This window comes from Symphalangus syndactylus, chromosome 23, assembly GCF_028878055.3.
Source record: "Symphalangus syndactylus isolate Jambi chromosome 23, NHGRI_mSymSyn1-v2.1_pri, whole genome shotgun sequence".
Classification (NCBI taxonomy): Eukaryota; Metazoa; Chordata; class Mammalia; order Primates; family Hylobatidae; genus Symphalangus; species Symphalangus syndactylus.
The window spans coordinates 10,902,255-10,922,342 of NC_072445.2; the positions used below are offsets into that span (position 1 = coordinate 10,902,255).

At 52.2% G+C, this 20,088-nt stretch overlaps 1 protein-coding gene across 7 annotated transcripts in view; it reads right to left on the reverse strand.

The window, feature by feature from the left end:
* The window catches only part of CPNE5 (copine 5), a 98,622-nt gene extending 86,271 nt beyond the window's left edge, over positions 1-12,351 (reverse strand). For 5 of the 7 annotated variants that reach the window (XM_055263739.2, XM_055263738.2, XM_055263735.2 and 2 more), the window contains exon 1: positions 11,681-12,351. In XM_055263739.2, coding sequence (XP_055119714.2) covers positions 11,681-11,775 — 95 coding nt within the window. In that variant the 5' untranslated portion in view covers positions 11,776-12,351. The remainder of the gene's footprint in view (positions 1-11,680) is intronic. The other 2 variants (XM_055263737.2, XM_055263742.2) reach the window with 2 other exon arrangements.
* Positions 12,352-20,088: the final 7,737 nt, after the last annotated feature.

Below are 20,088 nucleotides of genomic sequence, written 5' to 3' on the forward strand. Positions count from 1 at the left end.
AGAAGGTTCTTCGAGGTAAAGCGTCCTCCCCACTGATCCTCACCCTGATCCACTGAGGACTTCCAGGCCCAGGGGCAGTGAGTCACTTGCCCACAAGCACACAGCCAAAAGCCTGGGGGAGGAAACCGGGTCTTCCGCCCTGAAGAAGGCCCCGAGACACCAGGGCACAGACAAGACCAGACCACAAGTACTTTTTTTCCACTTTCTTTCTTTGGAGAGCACAAAGAGAAATTTTTTTTAACAGGAAAGACGTATTTTTTTTTTCTAAAAGAGCATACAACCCTTCCGCTGTCTGCACAGCAGCCTGGAGCTTGGCTTCTTTTGCTCCTTAAATCAAGGCCAGGAAGCAGAGCCAAGAGCCCCTTTCCTCCCTGCTTTCCCTTGTGGAATCATTTCCAATTCAGTGGCAGTGAGAAAATGGTCATTCATTGGGCTGTGAGGTCAGAAGTCTCCAAGGCCCCAGCAAGGACAGAAAGCACTGGAAGGGCAAAATGAGAGCCCTTGGCAGGTGCTAAAGGAGGGGCCACAGGGTAACACCTCCCATCTGGGGGAGCTTAAGAAAGAAGCTGGGCACATATAGTCTTAGCTACTCGGGACTCCAAGAAGGGAGGATCACTTGAGCTCAGGAGTTCCAGACTAGCCTCGGCAACACAGTGAGATTCCATCTCTAAAACAACAACAATAAACCAAAAAAAAAAAAAAAAAAATGAAAGGTGTGGGTAGAGGCTGGGGTGTACCATCCGAGAGGGAGACACAAGCCTGCCCTCAGGGAGCCCGGTCTGACTAGGAGACATAGCCTCTGCCTCAGGGAATCCTCGGCCAGAGAGGAGATATATTTGCTCTTGAGCCGAGATGCTGGGTGAACTGACCATCACGCATCCCCGGTTGTCTCTAAACAAAGCCCAGAAGTGCTGCATCAATGCACTGAGCAAAGGCTTTGGCTGCAGCATAGAAAGAAACACTTTCCTGGAGCAGGACCCATAATGGAGGTCATGGGCCCCCAATGGGCAAAGTATGGCATATTGGTACGTGTGGATACCATATATATGGATACATTCTTCTGGAGAGCTTTCATTAGCTGCCCGAAGACATTCATGAGTCTAAAAAGGTCAAGAAAAGATGGTGTATCTTCTTCCCAACAACTCACCCTAAGCATCCGTCCAACCTTGGGTGAAAAGTAGGGGCACTGAAAGCATAGACTTCAAGCTTCATCTCTGGATCCGATACCCAGCTCTGTCCCTTACTTGCTATATGACCTCTGGCATGTCACTTAGCTTCTCTGTGCATCAGTATTCCCATTTGTAAAGAAGGGTTAATAACAGTCCCACCCTCCCAGGAGTTTTCTGAGATTAAACTCACATAGTAAGTTGCAATGCAGTGCCTGGCGTACAATAAGTGCTCAATAAAGGCCTGTGGAGAATGAAGATGGCACCTAAGAATGCTCCATATTCTCCCCTCTCTGCTCCCTAAAGCTTGGCTCTAGCAGGACCCAAGCCCTACTACCCTTGCCCACCACTGCTCACTGGTTGTACAGCCTTCCTTGAGGAGAGAGTGGGGACAGGAGAGCCAAGGTCAGGTAGAAACAGGAATCCTGGCTGGGCTTGGTGGTTCATGCCTACAATCCCAACACTTTGGGAGGCTGAGGCAGGAGGATCACTTGAGGCCAGGAGTCTGAGACCAGTGTGGGCAATATAGGGAGACCCTGTCTCTACAAAAAATAAAATTAGCCGGGTGTGGTGGTGTGCATCTGTAGTCCCAGCTACTCAAGAGGCTGGGGTGGGAGGATCTCTTGAGCCCAGGAGGTCAAGGCTGCAGTGAGCCGTGATTACACCACTGCACTCCAGCCTGGGTGACAGAGCGAGACCCTGTCTCAAAAATAAATAAATACATAAATAAAAGAAACAGAAGGCTGGGCGTGGTGGCTCACACCTGTAATCCCAGCACTTTGGGAGGCCAAGGTGGGTAGATCACCTGAGGTCAGGAGTTCAAGACCAGCCTGACCAATGTGGTGAAATCCACTCTCCTAAAAATACAAAAATTAGCCAGGCATGGTGGCAGACACCTGTAGTCCCAGCTACTCAGGAGGCTGAGGCAGGAGAATAGCTTGAACCTGGGAAGCAGAGGTTGCAGTGAGCCGAGATTGCGCCACTGCATTTCAGCCTGGGTGACAGAGTGAGGCTCCATCTCAAAAAAAAAAAAAAAAAAGTTGAGTGTAGGAATTGCAAAAACAAAGAAACAAAAAAAAAAAACAGGAATCCTGATGGTCCCACAGAGGCCCCTGAGGTACTGACCGGCATCATCCCATTTCTGCATGGAGCAATTCAACCTAAACATCTGGCAAATGGGGTGGGAGAGAGATGACACCCATCAAGTAGATAATCTGTGTCAAGTCCTTTGTTATGTACTTAGCTTGTGACACTCTATTTACTCCCCATATCAATGCCAGAAAGTAGACTTTGCTCCCATTCTACAGGCAAGGCCACTGAGGCTGAGTGATGTGCCTGGTGTCACCGGCTTGTCAAGAGGCATGCAGAAATTTGAACTGTGAACTCTGAAGCTCAAGCTCATTTAAAGGTGCCCTGGGGAGTGCTTGCACTACCAAAGCCAAGGTCTCCCAAAGCCCCATCTGGGCCAGCAATGCTCCCTCTTATCCTCACTGTCCTGCTTCCCATCCTCAGCCTCTCCGAGCTACTCCTAAACAAACGACTGAAGAGAAGAACTGGAGGGTTTCCCATCTCCTCCTGCCCGGCTCCCAGACCCAAAAGGCAGAAGTAATCCAAGGAAAGCAGGGCGGGAGCTGGGAGGAGAGAGGCCTTGGCAACTAGCCCCTGGCACTTACCCATCTCCCCTTTCAGATCCCGTTCTCACCCGCGTGCTCTGTTTCCCTGCCAAGCAACCTCACCAAGGTCTAAAAAGCAGTTTTCACATGGCTAAAAGAGCTCTCCTTCCTGGGGCAATTTGCATTTTTATTGTTATTAATTATTGTAATAATTGTCCCTCTCACACTACATGGCCAAGGGAAAAGAGCAGGAGCTGTGGCCTCAGATGCATCTGAGCTAGAGTCCCCACATGACCACATGTGGCCCTGACAAGCTATTTCATCTCAGTTTCCTCATCTGGGCATGGGGTCACATACCTGCCTGTGGAGTTGCTGTGAAGTCAACAGCTTCAAACAGAAACGTAGGAAGCACACTCAATTCCTCTCTTTCCCTTGTTCCCCCTCCTGTCCCATCAGCAAGTTTTAAATATTTCTACTTCGAAATATATCCCAAATCTGTCCACTCCTCCCCATGCCACCATCAGTATCATCTCTCACTTGGAGGCCTCAGTAGTCTTCTGCCTAGCAATGTGCTTCCATGCCTGCCTCTCTCTACCCCTCACCAGTCCCTTCTCTTCACGATGACCAGAATTCTTTCTATTTTATTTATTTTATCTTTTATTTTTTGAGATGGAATCTCACTCTGTCGCCCAGGCTGGAGTGCAGTGGTACAATCTCAGCTCACTGCAACCTCCGCCCCCCGGGTTCAAGCTATTCTCCTGCCTCAGCCTCCAGAGTACCTGGGATTACAGGTGCATGCCACCACACTTGGCTAATTTTTGTATTTTCAGTAGAGATGGGGTTTCGCCATGTTGGCCAGACTGGTCTCGAACTCCTGACCTCAAGTGATCCGCCCACCTTGGCCCCTCAAAGTGCTGGGATTACACGCTAGAGCCACCGCACCCGGACTCTTTCTATTTTTTATTTTGAGACAGAGTCTTGCTGTCACCCAGGCTGGAGTGCAGTGGTGCAATATCAGCTCACTGCAACCTCTGCCTCCCAGGTTCAAGCAATTCTCCTGCCTCAGCCTCTCGAGTAGCTGGGATTACAGGTGCCTGCCACCACGCCTGGCTAATTTTTGTATTTTTAATAGAAATGGGGTTTCACCATGTTGGCCAGGGAGGTGGAGGCTGCAGTGAGCAGAGATCACGGCATTGCACTCCAGCCTGGGTGACAGAGCGAGACTCCATCTCGAAAAAAAAAAAAGGCCTCTCAATAGCAAATGAAGATCAATATGAATTATCAAATAAATGAGTCAGTAGTGTTCAGTTATTTGTACCTATTACCATGATTAAGCTGATTTAGCACATTGCAGTTTATATAGAATGTCACAGACTTAATCTCCTTATAGTCTTCAAAACAATGAAGACAGAGGATGTGGACAGGACCAGTATTTTCTACCAGTTTACAAATGGAGAAACTGAGGTTGGAGAACTTAAACAATCTGGCCAGGATCCCAGAGAAGATAAGCCAGGAGTGGCACTGACTTTCAGTGTCCTGGCCAGGATTCTTCCATACCCAAAGGTATAAAGCTGTCCTGTTGTTACTGTGAGGTCTGTGTGAGGCCAGCAGAAGAGACCTTAGGGAACTTGCAATGTTTTGAAATCACACTAAGCCTTTTTATTCTTGACTGGCAAACTGGCAGAAAGAAAGGCAGTCATGGGTCCAGCCAAGCTGTGCTTGGAGAATCAGTCACCTAACACTGTCCACTGTCCATTGACTGTAGGAAAATCTGAGGAGCAGGCCTCAGAGATGCAAATTCTAGGCTCTTGGAAAGCCTCCTTACTTTCCAAATGGCCCCATAGATGCCATGGTTGCCCAGCCAGCAAACATTGCCCACTCTCTTCCTGCCGACAGAATCCACATTGTTTAGATCTGATGATGACTCCCTGAAATCCGGGAAGATGGCCCCTGTCCCTAGTCTAGGAGTGCACATGAGACCCAGCTTTGGCACCTGAATTAGAAAGGAAGGTTTGCTGAGAGATTTTGGAAAGGATTATACTTTCCCGGTAAAAAGAACTTTTCAAAGAGAGGACTCTGGCCTCATGCCTAGCTTCCTGTCTTTGGAGGCAGTTGAGATGCCTGAAGCAGAGGCAGCCATTTTGTAACAAGGCCTACTGCTAAGATGATAACAAAATACAAAGACAACTGGGTCCTTGATGATAAAGTGAGCTGACAAAGTAGCCCTGATATAACCCACCTCCAGATTCATTGTGATCTGAGAAAAATAAATGCGTTTCAGGTTTAAGCCATCATCAGTCAGATTTTCTGTTACCTACAGCTGAATCATTCCTACCCAAGCCAGACTCCTCTCTGCCCCAGAGCTTTCCAGCCTAATTCCCCAGCCTCCTCCCTACGCTTTCTTCCCAAGGGTAGAACATCTCCAGTGATCGCCTTGAGACTGAACAGGGTGAACTGTGAGGGGAGAGGAGGGATGGTAAACTACTACTGTGTGGTCTGGGTGGCATCGAAGGCTGGCTTCCATCCTGTGACTCCCCCCAAGGATTCCTCCAGTTCTGGGTTTGCTGCTCAGAACCACAGGCATCCGTTAGCAAGGAAGGCCTCTCCCATCCCTGGGGAGAGACTGCCTAGCTTTCGGTCACACCTACCATAGTTGGTACTCAGGCCTCCACCCCCATCCTCCTGGAGAACCCAACCTCCAATCTCAAGAAGATCTCAAGGCCTTGAAGTCTGAGGGAATAGAAGTTGGATCCCTCTCTCCAAAATGTACTCACTGGGTAACCTTGGGCAGGTCGCTTAACCTCTCTGAGCCTCAATTTCCTAATCAGCAAAAAGAGAAAATACTAATATCTATCTATCCTAGTTTAAAAGATGTAGCAATTGTGATTGGCAGAAATATAAGATGGCCTCCAAGATTCCAGTCTCCTGGCACACACATCTGTATAACCCCCTCCCCTTGAGAGTGGGCGGGACCTGGGAATATGATAGGTTAGTCACTCATGCGACTGGGTTATGATGTATGACAAAGGTGATCAGATATTCACTGTTATGATTACAGTTACTTTACAAAAGACTCTGTCATAGCAGATTAGGAGAGATTCTCCTGCTGGCCTTGAAGAAGTGAGCTGCCATGCTGTGAGGGGGCCATGTGGCAAGGGCCTGGGGGCAGCCTCTAGGAGCTGAGAGTCACTCTGGTTCAATAACCAGGAAGAAAACAGAACTTTAATCTATCTGCTGCAAGAAATTGAATTCTGCCACCCACCAGTGAGCTCGGAGGAGGACTCAGAGCCTTGGATAAGACCACAGCCCTGCCAATACCTTGATTCCAGCCTAGTGACACCCTGAGCAGAAAAGCCACTTTATGTCATGCCTGGACTTCTGACCTACAGAAACTAGGAAATGAGAAATGGCTGTAGTTAGAAGCCACTAGGTTTGTGGTAATTTGTCACATAGCAACTGAGAACTAATACAATCATCTTAGTTTGAAATAGATAAAAGTATTATGTGAGGCCGGGTGCAGTGGCTCACACCTAATCCCAGCACTTTGAGAGGCACAGGCTGGAGGACTGCTTCCCACCACGAGTTTGAGATCAGCCAGTCAGCCTGGGCAACCGAGTATGACCTCACCTCTACAAAACAAACAAACAAACAAAAAAATCAAAAAAAATTTAAAAATTAGCTAGGTGTGGTGGTGTGTGTGCACCTGTAGTCCTGGCAACTCAGGAGGCTAAGGCAGGAGGATCGCTTGAGCCCAGGAGTTGGAGGCTGCATTGAGCTGTGAGTCTACCACTGCATTCCAGCTTGGGTGACAGAGACTGTATCTCAAAAAAAAAAAAAAGGAAGGAAGGGAGGGAGGGAGGGAGGAAGGGAGGAAGGAAGGAAGGAAGGAAGGAAGGAAGGAAGGAAGGAAGGAAGGAAGGACGGAAGGAAGGAAAGAAAAAAAACAAGTTGTGTTATTTATTTGAATAGGTTAAAAACAGATGGGCTGGGTGCGGTAGCTCATGCCTGTAATCCTGGCACTTTGGAAAGCCGAGGCAGGACGATCACCTGAGGTCAGCAGTTTGAGACCAGCCTGACCAACATGGTGAAACCCTGTTTCCAGTAAAAATACAAAAATCAGCCGGGCATGATGGTGCATGCCTGTGATCCCAGCTACTCAAGAGGCTGAGGCAGGAGAATCGCTTGAACCCAGTAGGCAGAGGTTGCGGTGAGCCAACACTGGGCCACTGTACTCTAGCCTGGGTGACAGAAAGAGACTCCATCTCAAAAAAAAAAAAAAAAAATTGAGTGTAGAAATTGCATATGGTTCAGCCTAATACGGTGTAAAGTGCCTAGCATGCAGTTGGCACTCAGTAAATGCCACTGTTATTATTCCCCTAGATCCACTGACCTGAGTACCTTAGTGTATTCAATGGTTAAGTGGACTTCTTTTCCTAGCACTGGCTTTGACAGCTACCGCCCTCCCCCAGGCTCCTCCCTCCCCCAAACCACCCTCTCCCTGCCTGTCAGAAGAAAGCGCTCAGAGCTGTTCACACCCCTTCTGAGAGACCCAGGGCACAGCTCCTGAGCCGGGCTGCCTCTAAGGCTCCAGAGCAGCAAAATGCCAACCCGAACAGAAGGCAGAAAACAATATCTCTGGGGCAAAACAACAGCTGCCCACCAGCCCCATACCAGCTGGTGGGGAGAGGGCAGCCGGCAGGGCTAAGCAATAGGCTGCTTCCAGACTCGCCCTGCCCCGTCTTCCCTGGGTCTTGGGAACCCACCATGTGGAAATGTGCATCGCTTCTCCAGCAGGACCCTGTGCAAGTGCAAAGGTTTCTTGTTATGTAAAAAATGCAAATCATTCTTTCTAACCAACATGCTGGGCCAGATCCCTGCATGGAGACCTGAAAAATAGTGGGGCCTTTGGAGAATGGAACGTCGGACAGGTAAGTTTTGATTGACTCGGCAGGATGGCTCACACAGTCAGGAAGGGTCTAGAACAGGCCATCAGAGGAAGGAAGAGCTCTTGGTTCAAGGGAGGAGGGTCTTTAAAGTCACATTTTTTATGATGTCTACTGGTATCTAGTTCCACAAACCATCTGCCCTACTCACTCCCAAAACAACCCTTAAGAATCTCGAGATTGGCAGGGCTCAGTGGCTGACACCTGTAATCCTAGCACTTTGGGAGGCTGAGGCAGGTGGATCACCTGAGGTCAGGAGTTCGAGATCACCCTGGCCAACATGGTGAAACCTTGTCTCTACTAAAAATACAAAAATTAGCCCTGTGTGGAGGCAGGCACCTGTAATTCCAGTTACTCAGTAGACTGAGGTAGGAGAATCACTTGAACCCAGAAAGTGGAGGTTGCAGTGGGCTGAGATCATGCCTTTGCACTCCAGCACTCCAGCCTGGGCAACAGAGCAAAAACTCTGTCTCAAAAAAAAAAAAAAAAAGAAACTTTAGATTGATCAGATCTCCAGGACACACAGAGACCCTGGGAGCCAGCTATAGAGGCAAATTTTTATTAACTTCCAGGTGTCAAATAAGCAACAACATCAATTGCATCAATTGCTATTCATGGATTAATTCATTTAAGCCTCATAACTGATAAGGATCATTATGCTTCCTTTACAGATGAGGAAACTGAGGCACAGACAGCTTAAGTAGCTTACCCAAGGTCATAGGAAGAGAGCTGGGATTTGAAACCAAGGAGACAGATTCCAGGGCTCACATTCATAACCATTGTGCCAAATAACCAAAGGCTTTCTAATCTTGGGCCCTGAGTTTACCACAGTCAGTAAAAATAATTGTTTGGGAGTATAGTATACTCTACCTGAAGCAGGGGCCTGAAACTGTCCATCCCCAGTGTCATTTGCCTTCAGTGGAGACTTGGCCCCACGGTGGCCCTGTGCTCTGACTCAGATGTGCCCCTGTGCCAGGCAGCTTTGCTTAGCTAGCTGAGCCCTAGGATGGGCACAGCAGGTGCCAGATCCTCCCCTAGGCACAGAGCAGAAGAAGGCTCTGTGGTAGGGGAGTGGTAGGCCCCTTCATGAGGAGGAAGGCAAGTAGAAACAAGTGTTCCTGGGAGCCAGAGGTGGCGACTCATAATCTTCCCTGAAACATTGGCCCCTCTACCCCAGCTGCCCATCCTGAAACCCCCTGGAGTTCTCACCTGCCAGCCCCTCTGCCTGCCCTACTGTTCTGGGGCCACCAGCAGGTGTCACTCAGATGCCCAGGGCAGAGCCTCCCAGAGCCTCCTCTCCTGGGGCCCCAAGAGTGCTGACCACAGGGTGCAGGGGGGAGGGATTGACTCTTTAACTGGCGACCATGGAGTGAAGAATGTGCTGGAGAAAGCCACTCTCTGCATTTCTCCCTCCTCCCTGTGCTCCTCTCCTCCTCCTTTTTCTCCTCCTCCTCTCTGTCTGTTCTAGAACCTGAATAGTTGGGCCTGGCTGAGGCAGAGAGATGCATCTACAATTTCAAGGCCACCCAGACTGTTTTCTCACCTCCCCTCTGTTCTAAGTGACTGCTCCCTCCTCATCCTTCCCCATCAAAACCCACTTCCCCCCACCTCTGGCTTTCTGGAGAACACGAGCAGGGCCCAGGTCAGGGCCTTCCTCAGCTCATGGATCACGTCCCCTGAAAGGGAACTGACCCAGGGTCAGCCCCAGAACCACATCCCCCAGGAAGGCCTCTTATGCAAGAGGTTCGAGTCCTTTGGACATCTTTACTTCCAGAAAGCAAACAGGAGGGGCCAGGTGCTACCGCCTTCTGGTGATCATTGTAGCTACTTATTGAGCACCTACTGTGTGCCAAGCAAGGGCGAAGTAGCTCGCTGGGTGCTTCCTGCTCCTCCACTCCTGCAAGTTAATTCCTCCAACAGTATTTGGCAAGTGCCAGGCACTGCTCTAAGCACGAGCTACCTTGGTGAACAAGGTTTCTCCATGAGTACATGCTGCTTATTGTTTGTACCTGACAGGCGGGGGAAACTGAGGCTTAAAGTTTGCCCCAAGTGGTGAAGCAAAGATTCTGTTTCAAGGTGTCTGACTCCAAAGCCACACTATCTGCCCTCCGTCTCCTTTCCTCTCCACTGGAGTAGAGGGTGCATGGGTCTGACTCAGGGTGGGAATCCCTGCCCTCAAATGCTTACACAGTTGCTTTGAGGGGAGGGATGACGTCTGCACACCTGAGATATCTCAAGAGGTTTCATCCTCAGTATGTGAGTGACCCTGTGGCCCAGGCTGAGTACCTAGGGCCCAGGGGACACAGAAGACAGTGATTTGAGCTGTGTGTCTCATGGGTGAGAGGATGCCTGGAAGTGGGGAGCATGAGGCCAGGCTTTTCAGGAGGAGGGGATCATAAACTTGGGGAGATAAAGGACGAGTGAAATCTGGATGGGGAATGGGCTGTTCAGAGGCTTGGAGGTGGGAAGGATCCCAAGACAACTGAAGACAACAGGTATGATTGAAGGCTGGGAGGGAGTGCCAGGCGCAGGGATGTGCGTGCAGGAGAAGGGTGGGGAGGCCATGCTGCTTTTGATGGCTGAGGAGGTGAGACTGGAGCTAATGGGCCATCAGGAATCTCCCAGTAGAGTAATGACAAGATGCAAATGGCATTGGGAGATGATCCTCACGGCATGGTGTATGGGACCTGGGAGCTATCACAGGAGCCCCCAGAGGGCCTGGCTTAGGGGGGCAGCTACGTTCAACCAGACTAGCCTTCACTGCCACTTACCCCCAAGTCTTCAAGAGAAAGTCACCCTGAGTCCTTCCCTCCTTCACGCCCCTGCCCAGACTTTCTGGCTCTACCTACACCTCATCAATGCCACAACTTTGTAATACAGGGCTGGGGGGCCAACAAGGTTACCTCTCATGGAGGGTCTGACCAAGGAGCAACCTGGAAGAGGATGAGATGGGTGATTTCGAACAAGGGCACAGCCAGGGCTCCAGAAATGCTGTCGGTGATCTGGGGCAGGGGGCATGGCCTCTGCGGAGGAACCTCAAAGTGGGTGACGCTTGCGTGGCAGAACATGATCCTAGGCCAGCCACAGAGAGACTGAACTAGGGAAAAATCCCCGTTTGCCACCCACACCCTCTTACTGCCTGGGACAGCCTTCCCCTAGCTAGGAGAACCTGGGGCAGACCCAGCTCTTAGAGAAGTTACCCCCAAACCCTGTGTGACATGAGTGAAGATTTGGGCGTGGTAACCCACAAAAATATTCCCCCTCCTCCTCTGTTGGACTCTACAATTTCACAATCAGTGTTCTATTCCTTTGGCTAAAGATTTTTGACCCAAGTTATTTTTTTAATGGTGCCACTTTAAGTTGTTATCATGTATCCACACCTCAGTGTGAATGAGTCAATCTGATCCTTTTCCAAAGGAGTCGATTTCGTTGTTGATGGAGATGAAGGAAGGCTTTAAAATCCTAGAGTCTAGGACAGTGGGGTGGGGGAGAGTGGTGAGGGGAGGATCGGGATGCTGGGACAAAGAGAGAAGAGAGGAGGGCACAGAAGGGAGAGGGTGGGCAAGCCTGGGAGGGATGGGGGCAAATCACTCACTTTGTGGTTTGGGGATGGGGTGATCAGAGATAGCCTGAGCAGAGACCGTAGTACAGCCTTTTACCAACTCCCTCTCCCCACTTGGGTGCCTGGACCCCCTGTTCCCGTGTCTTCATATCTCCTCGATGCAACAGCCTGGAGCGCAAACTTTCTGGGATATGACCCCAGCCTGGCTTCCTATTCTGCGGTCGCCACCCGCAGCCGGACAGGACAGGGGCTCTTGGCAGATGGACAGGGGCGCAGTCCTGGAGACCAGGACACTCTGGGAAGGGGGCGCGCGGAGGTTTAGGATCGAAGCGGCAGGGGCCGCGGGGCTCTGCGTCCAGGGCCAGGGCAAGGGGACCCGGCCAGCGGGAGGCTCACCTGCAGGACACGGTGATCTCCACCTTGGTGGCCGGGATGCTGCCCGCCAAGGAGTCGAACTCGCTCAGCGACGCCATGTCCTCAGGCTGCTCCATCGCCCACCGCACCCCCCACCCCAAATTAGTCAATCCCTGCGCGGTTCACGCCTCCTCCGGAGCGACTGGAGCCCTGGGTTCTCCCCCAACTCCAGAGCCAGGGCTGGGCGGCAAGGGGAGGAGAGAGGAGCGCGAAGAGGGGGCGTGGGAAGTGAGAGAGGGAAGAGGGCGGAGGGAGCGGGGGCCGCGGATCGAGGAGGGGGCTCGGGTGACGCCGCGAGGAGGCTACAGGGGCCCAGCGGGGAAGGGCAAGGAGCCCAGGGAGCGGGGGCACAGCGGGGAAGGCAGAGAGGGGCGCGGGGAGAGGGGCGCGGGGAGAGGGGCGCGGGGAGAGGGCACCGGGAGGGGAGCGCGGAGTCGTGGACAGGTGCCCCAGGAGAGGGACGCGCGTCTGCGGGCAGAGGTAGAGGGGATGCAGGAGACAGGGAGAGGGGCGTGAGGAGCGGGAGACGCCGGATGGGGCGCTGGCGGCGGGGGTGGCGGGGCGCCGGCGGCGACGGGGCTGGGACGCGGCTGCGAGCGCCACCTCCTCGGCTCGGGCTTCGGCTCCGGGGCGCCCGGGCTGCGAGAAAATCAAATCTGCCCGAAACCGCAGCCTCCCGCCACCCGGGAGCGCCAGAGGGGACGCCCGCAGGGGCCGGGGCGGGGCCGCGGGCGGGGTCTGCGCACAGGGCGAGTGTGAGCGTGTGTGTGTGTGTGAGTGTGCGCGTGTGTGAGTGCGCGTGTGTGTGTGTGCGCGCGCGTGTGCGAGTGTGAGCGTGTGTGTGTGCGCGTGTGTGTGTGTGAGTGTGCGCGTGTGTGTGTGCGTGTGTGTGAGTGTGCGCGTGAGTGTGAGCGTGTGTGTGTGTGTGTGCGCGTGTGTGTGTGTGCGCGTGTGTGTGTGTGCGCGTGAGTGTGAGCGTGTGTGTGTGCGTGTGTGTGTGTGTGTGAGTGTGCGCGTGTGAGTGCGTGTGTGTGTGTGCGCGCGCGTGTGCGAGTGTGAGCGTGTGTGAGTGTGCGCGTGTGTGTGAGCGTGTGTGTGTGCGTGTGTGTGAGTGTGCGCGTGAGTGTGAGCGTGTGTGTGTGCGCGTGTGTGTGTGTGCGCGTGTGTGTGTGTGCGCGTGAGTGTGAGCGTGTGTGTGCGTGTGTGTGTGTGCGCGCGTGTGTGTGTGTGTGCGTGTGTGTGTGTGTGTGTGCGCGTGGCGGGCCGGGGGACGCGGTCCAGATGCTGGGGACGTGGCGGGTGACAGCAAGAGGTGGTCCTGATGGCGCGCATCTTCATTTGCGCCCGCCCCCTCTCACCACCCCTATCTCCCATCAGTGGTCTCCATCCTGGGGGAGGGGGAGGGTTATGGGAACCAAGGGGCGCCTTTTTGAGAAAGGTCTATGCAGAGTGGAGAGGGGGCATGAGTGGGAGGAAGGTGTGCAATGAAGATCCCCTCCCAGGGGCTTAGGGAGGAGGGTCTCTGCTGAGTGTGCGCCCTACTCGGGGGCAGGTCTCAGTCCAGAAACAGACCCTATATCTCCTTCTGGGCAGGTGTGTGGGGGCGACCCCAGTGCCAGGAGGGACTACCTCGGTTTCCTAGTGGCCCAGGTGGGGTCGGTGCATGGGCGCCTCCCCCATCTGTGGTTCCCGCCAGCCGCGGCCTCGCCAAGTCGGCTGCCGAAACCACGCGCCAGCGCCCTTCCACTCCCCCGCCCGTCGTGACCACACGACTGAGCCAGCCTCCAGGTCTAGAAGCTCCTGCCACCCAGTCTGGTGGCAACCAGACTGGGAGATCGGCCCGAGCTCCCTGGGCTTCTATGCAGCCAGCACCGAGTAGGCGCGTGCTGTGTGCTTGGGGAGCGAGGGGACAGTTGGGACACCTCTCCTGCAGTCCTCTTCCCAGCCGAGCCCCTCGCGATCCCCCGCCCTAGCCCAGCCTTGCCCTCCCAGGCATGAGGTTGCAGCGCAGAGGCGTCTCCCTGAGTAAGGCTGCACACGTAGACTTGACTCTAGCCCATCCTCAGCCTAAGCTTTGCGAGCTGGAACCTCCACTTCCTCACCCACCGCCTGGCACATCGAAGCCGATGTGCCACGGGCCGGCGGGGAGGCCAAAAACCTGGTGCTGGGCTGAGCAGAGCTGCGCCCTCTGGGCCTTGTTTGTGGCAGCGGGACTATAAGGGGCTCCTCCGGATTCTGTCTGAAGTCAATTCCCAGAACATCAGATACTGTCAGTCAAAGATAAATACAAGAACACATTCCTCTGCCTGTTACAATTTCCCCATGGCTCAGAATCAGCTGGACTGGGTTCTGCCTCCTGGAACAGGCAGCAAGGGACAGAGGCTGTAATTCCCCTGACAGCCAGGCACAGCTGGGTCAGGAGGCCCCACTCCATGGAGAATAATTCTGTCTTCCCTTCCTGAGGATGCAAAACTGAAATCGGAATCTCTATGTTCCCCATCCCCCACATACCTGGCATAAACAATGCCCAAAGCATACTTGTGGAATATGTTCTCCATTCATTCCAGGAGTGTTTACTGAGCATCTGCTGTGTGCCTGGCCCAGTGATAGGGCCTTTGGGAAACCTTGCTCATAACAATAATTAGCATCGTTTTATTTTCAAAGATCTGGGCCAGACACCATGCTTCTATATTTTTTTGAAATATTAGTCACATACCATAAAATTACCATTTTAAATTGTATAAATCAGTGGTTTGTAGCATATTCACAGGGACCGTGCATGATTTTAAATTCTCAAAATAATTTTATAAGTGAGATATTGTTACTTTCAATGGGAAAAACTGCAGTTACTTTGCACCAACCTAGTATTATCTACATTTAATAAGTAAGGAAGCCAGTGCCCAGAGACGCTAAGTAACTTATTCATCATCACCCAGCTGGGGACTGGCATAGTGAGAATGTGAAACAAGGCAGTTGAGACCAAAGCCTGACTCTGAGCAACAGGCTTCACTCTCTCTCAGGATAGGGCCAGACAGTGGAAAATCATCCAGGAAATAAGGCCTTGCTGGGAAAGGCAACAATAGGGAGCCATTGCAGGTTGTTGAGCAGGTGAGTAGTAAGATTGAAGTTCTACCCAGTAACCTTGCAAAGTGACAGCATTTGGAGTAGCAGCCCCAGGGTCTTTTGTAGACACTTGTCTGTGTCACTCCATTACCTTTTAGTCGTTGCACTTTCACTACTGGCTATTTGGCAAAAAAAAAAGAAAAAGAAAAAAGAAAAAAATGTATATCTATGACACATGCTGTGTGCTGGGTGCAGTCCTAGGCTCAGAGAATAAAAGGCAAAAAGGACACAGTATCTATCCCCAAAGAGTTCCCAGGCTACTGGGAGCCCCAGGACATGAAGGGAGAGAAACCACAGTGCAGCATGAGGAATGCTGTTGAGGTAGGTAGAAAGGGCTCTGGGAGGCCGGGCACAGTGGCTCACGCCTGTAATCCCAGCACTTTGGGAGGCTGAGGCAGATGGATCACTTGAGGTCAGGAGTCTGAGACCAGCCTGGCCAACATAGTGAAACCTCGTCTCTACCAAAAATACAAAAAAATTAGCTGGGCCTCGTGGCAGGCGCCTGTAATCCCAGCTACTTGGGAGGCTGAGGCAGGAGAATTGCTTGAACCTGGGAGGCAGAGGTTACAGTGAGCCGAGATCGCACCACTGCACTCCAGCCTGGGCGACAGAGTGAGACTCCATCTCAAAAAAACAAAACAAAACAAAACAACAACAACAAAAAAAACGGCTCTGGGAACAGAGAAGAGTGACCAACGGTTCTGCCCCAGGAACGGGAAGAAGGGAGGGTCAGGGTCAGGGGAAACTGCAAAAAGGAAGTGATACTGAGATGGACATTGAGGTGATGTCTTAGAAGTTTGTTTCCCCTAGAAGCTGACCCTGAGACAAAGATTTGTATGTGAGTAGTACATGTGGGAGGTGTCTTGGTCTGTTCCTGCTGCTATAACAAAATACTTTAGCCTGAGTAATTTAATAATAATAGAAATGTATTTCTCACACTTCTGGAGGCTGAGAAGTTCAAGATCAAGGTGCCAGCAGGTATGGTGTCTGGTGAGGGCCAGGTCTCTGCTTCCAAGATGGTCCTTGTTGCTGTGTCCTCCAGAGGGGCAAACACTTCCTCACATGGTGGAAGGCAGAAGGGCAAAAAGGGGCCTAGCTCAGGTATAATGCCTTTCATAAGGGCATTAATCCATTCATGAGGGCAGAGGTGAGACGGGGAAGGGAAGGTAGACAATAAAAGGTGCTTTATCAAGCCAGTCATCACTACAGGCAACTAGGGTATAGTCCTGCTGCAGAACTCTGGGAGACTGTAGAACGCATTTCAAACTTAGGCTGCCAGAGGGGTGAGGAAGCTGGGATACGTTTATACCAACTTCTGCCTGTCATTGGCTCAGTGGCTGAGGGCTGCTTTTGGAGGGTATTAATTTCCTGGCACTTCTGGCCTAACCGGCACAGAGAGGCAATGCAGGTTCCAGAAGCCAGAGAAAGCCTTAGGCAAAGAAAGGCAGTCGGGCGTGGGACTGGAGCACACTGAAGTGGGAAAAGTTAGAGGCTGCAGTGGGCACTGGCAAGGCAGCGGCTGCTACAGATAATGAGCTTCTGCCTGGAGGACAAGGCTGTGCGGGCATTCCTGGCAGGGGACTAGCATGAGGAAGGGCCAGAGATCTGTGACTGGGGGCTGTAGTGTGGCTGGAGCACAGGGTCAGGGGTGGTGGAGGTAGAATATGAGGCCAGGAGGCGACAGGCCATGATGCAAGGCCACAGCCTCCGCTGGGCACAGAGGCTTTTCAGAAGGGGACACTGGAGGAGGGGTGGTCTGAAGGACACCCTCCCGCTGCATGGCCAACCAGAACATAAAACTTACTGATCAGGAGCTGGGTGCAGTGGCTCACGTCTGTAATCCCAGCACTTTGGGAGGCTAAGGTAGGCGGATCACCTGAGGTCAGGAGTTTGAGACCAGCCTGGCCAACATGGCAAAACCCTGTCTGTACTAAAAATACAAAAAAATTAGCCTGGCATGGTGATTCGGGCCTGTAATCCCAGCTACTTAGGAGGCTGAGGCAGGAGAATTGCTTGAACCTGGGAGGTGGAGGTTGTAGTGAGCTGAGATTGCGCCAGTGCACTCCATCCTGGGCGACAGAGTGAGACTCTGTCTCAGAAAACAAAACAAAACAAACAAACAAAAAAACAAAAAACAAAACAAAACGAAAAAACAACTTACTGATCAGGCCCAGGGGAAAAATGCTCCCAGCTCTTGCTCAAATGAATTGCTGATGGTTCAAAAGCAGCCCCACAGATGTTGCCACTGGAGGAGTTGTTTCTTCTTTGAGAGATATGATAGTGCCCAGTAACCCTGGTTGCTTGTGATGTCCAGGCAGGCCAGTGCGTGGGCTGGCAGGTGCTGCAGACGTGCCGTCTGTGCCTGGCAGCCAGATTAGAAACAACCATGGCCCTGGACCACCCGCCACGTAACTACCACTCGTCCCTCTGATTAAGAACGTCAAGCACGGAATGGGCCATGCCCAGAAGATCTGGAATAATCAGCATCAGCGTTTTGCCTTTGCCATCCAAGACTGCAAACATGCTCTCATCTGACCTAATCCACGGTGTTAATGACGGCAGAGCAATTTTGAGAGGCAACTCACAGCATTGATAAGGAGGGGAAAAGCACCACCGGGCTTAGGGGGCAGAGCTCCTCAGAGAAGAGACAGCTGCTGTCCCCTCACCCCTCCCAAAGCACTACTTGTAAATGCTGCCCTCCTCTCCCCTGTTTGAGGCTGGGGATGGTGGGGGAAAAGGGCACAGAAGAGCAGAAGCGGGGTTGTGCAGGGGACAGGAAAGTGGGGCTGCCCATGCTGCACCTAGAACAAACTAGAAAAAGGCAGTCTCTACTGTGGGTAAATGCAACCTTGAGTCAGGCAGGGCACAAGATTTCCTGGGCAGAATGTGGGCTGGATTGTGCCCCCACTCACGCCCTCGGCTGGGTGCCCTTGTGCACTAACCATCCTGCACCACTATTCATGGTAGCCCCGGGGAGAGAAGGAAAGACAGGGCATGGCAGGAACTGAAACCGTCATCGGAGTAGAGAGGCCGAAGAGATGCAGTGTCTGATTCCACCCATTAATAGAAATCCTAGAAGGGGCTTGGTTGGAGACCATCCAGGGAAAACCCCTTCTTTTACTGAAAAGCTTAAAGAGATAGAGTGATGGACTCAAGGTCATCCGACTCTTCCCTTGATAAGAAACTCCATGAATAACAGTGAGGCCAGGTACCCAAGAGCAATGAGGACCTGTCTCCGAAGGCGTGGCAAGAGGCCAGCCGTGGGACTCTCCATGTCGCTAGTCCCGCATTCCTGCTGGAAGAGTGGCAGCCTCCCCCCTTAATGCCCCACCATCCCAACCAGAGCCCATGTTGCCCCTCCCTTCCTCCTCTCCCCATATCACAGTGCCAGCTAGCTCAGTCCATGTTCCATCTGGGCAAGAAGCCCCACGGCCCTCCTGCTGCCAGCCCAGGAGCCCTTTCTGCCCCCAGGATCCACCCTTCCACCCTGCCTGGCCCTGGCATCTGTCTGCAACCTGGTGGGCACCGGCTCCCTGCTCACTTCTCTTGGCCTCCTCTTCCTTCCAGCCACTCCTGCTTTTCCAAGTGAGGGAGGTCCCCCGTGCTTACAGTCTAGATACCAGAACCTTCACAGCAACCAGAGGATCCACTTAAAAGCAAGGTCAGGTCTTGTCACTCCTCGGCTTAAGACCCTACCCTGGCTCCCACCTCATTCTACGGAAAAAGGACCTGCTGGGCTTTGGGCTCTGCTCGTGACCTGACTTCATCTCCTCTCTCTCCCTGGCACTGACTCCATTCCAGCCACACTGGCCCCTCACTGGCTCTGCAGGCACCTGCCTCAGGGCCTTTCTGTTTGCTACTCCCTCAGCTGAGACCACTCTCCCCTGGGTCCCTCAGGCCCCTCAGGTCTCTGCCTCAATGCCCTCTCCTTGAAGAGGCTTTCCTGGCCACACTACCCAACACAGTACCATGTTGCTCTCATTCACCTTACACGCCTTTATTTTTTTTCATAGCATGATCCTTGTCTGTTTCCCCCACTAGGATAGAAGCTTCCTGCAGGCAAGGACTTTGTCTTGTTCATTGTTGCATCCCAAGCCCCTGGGGCAGGGCCTGACTCACGGTAGGTCCCCAGTTTGTGAGGTGACTATGTCGAAGTCCACTGTTGGCCTTCACAACAGTGACTCCTTCATGAGGACCCCTGGTGACCACGCGTCAGTCTCAGACAGGGCCTGAATCTCCCCCATCACACACATTTCTTATCTATCTCCCCTGGTGACCACGCGTCAGTCTCAGACAGGGCCTGAATCTCCCCCATCACACACATTTCTTATCTATCTCCCCTGGTGACCACGCGTCAGTCTCAGACAGGGCCTGAATCTCCCCCATCACACACATTTCTTATCTATCTCCCCTGGTGACCACGCGTCAGTCTCAGACAGGGCCTGAATCTCCCCCATCACACACATTTCTTATCTATCTCCCCACTCCTAAACATTTATTCAGCATCTGTCATGAATTCAACTGTTTACTTGTTGTTTGACAACTATCACATTGTGACTTTCTGGGCCCCTTGGCCAATACCACAGAGAAGGGAAGGGATTCTTACCTGTTTACTAAGGACCCACCATCCAATAAGCATGTAAGAATTTAACATCCATCACACATTTATTATTTATTTATTTATTATTATTATTTTTTGAGACAGAGTCTCGCTCTGTCACCCAGGCTGGAGTGCAGTGGCACGATCTCGGCTCACTGCAAGCTCCACCTCCTGGGTTCACGCCATTCTCCTGCCTCAGCCTCCCGAGTAGCTGGAACTACAGGCGCCCCCCCACCACACTCGGCTAATTTTTTGTATTTTTAGTAGAGACGGGGTTTCACCGTGTTAGCCAGGATGGTCTCGATCTTCTGACCTCGTGATCTGCCCGCCTCAGACTCCCAAAGTGCTGGGATTACAGGAATGAGCCACTGCGCCCGGCCTATTTATTTATTTTTAAAATTTATTTATTTATTTATTTTTTCGAGACGGAGTCTTGCTCTGTCACCCAGGCTAGAGTGCAGTGGTGTGATCTCAGCTCACTGCAACCTACACCTCCCAGGTTCAAGCAATTCTCCTGCCTCAGCCTCCTGAGTAGCTAGGACTACAGGCGCCCGCCACCACGCCCGGCTAATTTTTTGTATTTTTAGTAGAGATGGGATTTCACCATGTTAGCCAGGCTGGTCTCGATCTCCTGACCTCGTGATCCACCTGCCTCGGCCTCCCAAAG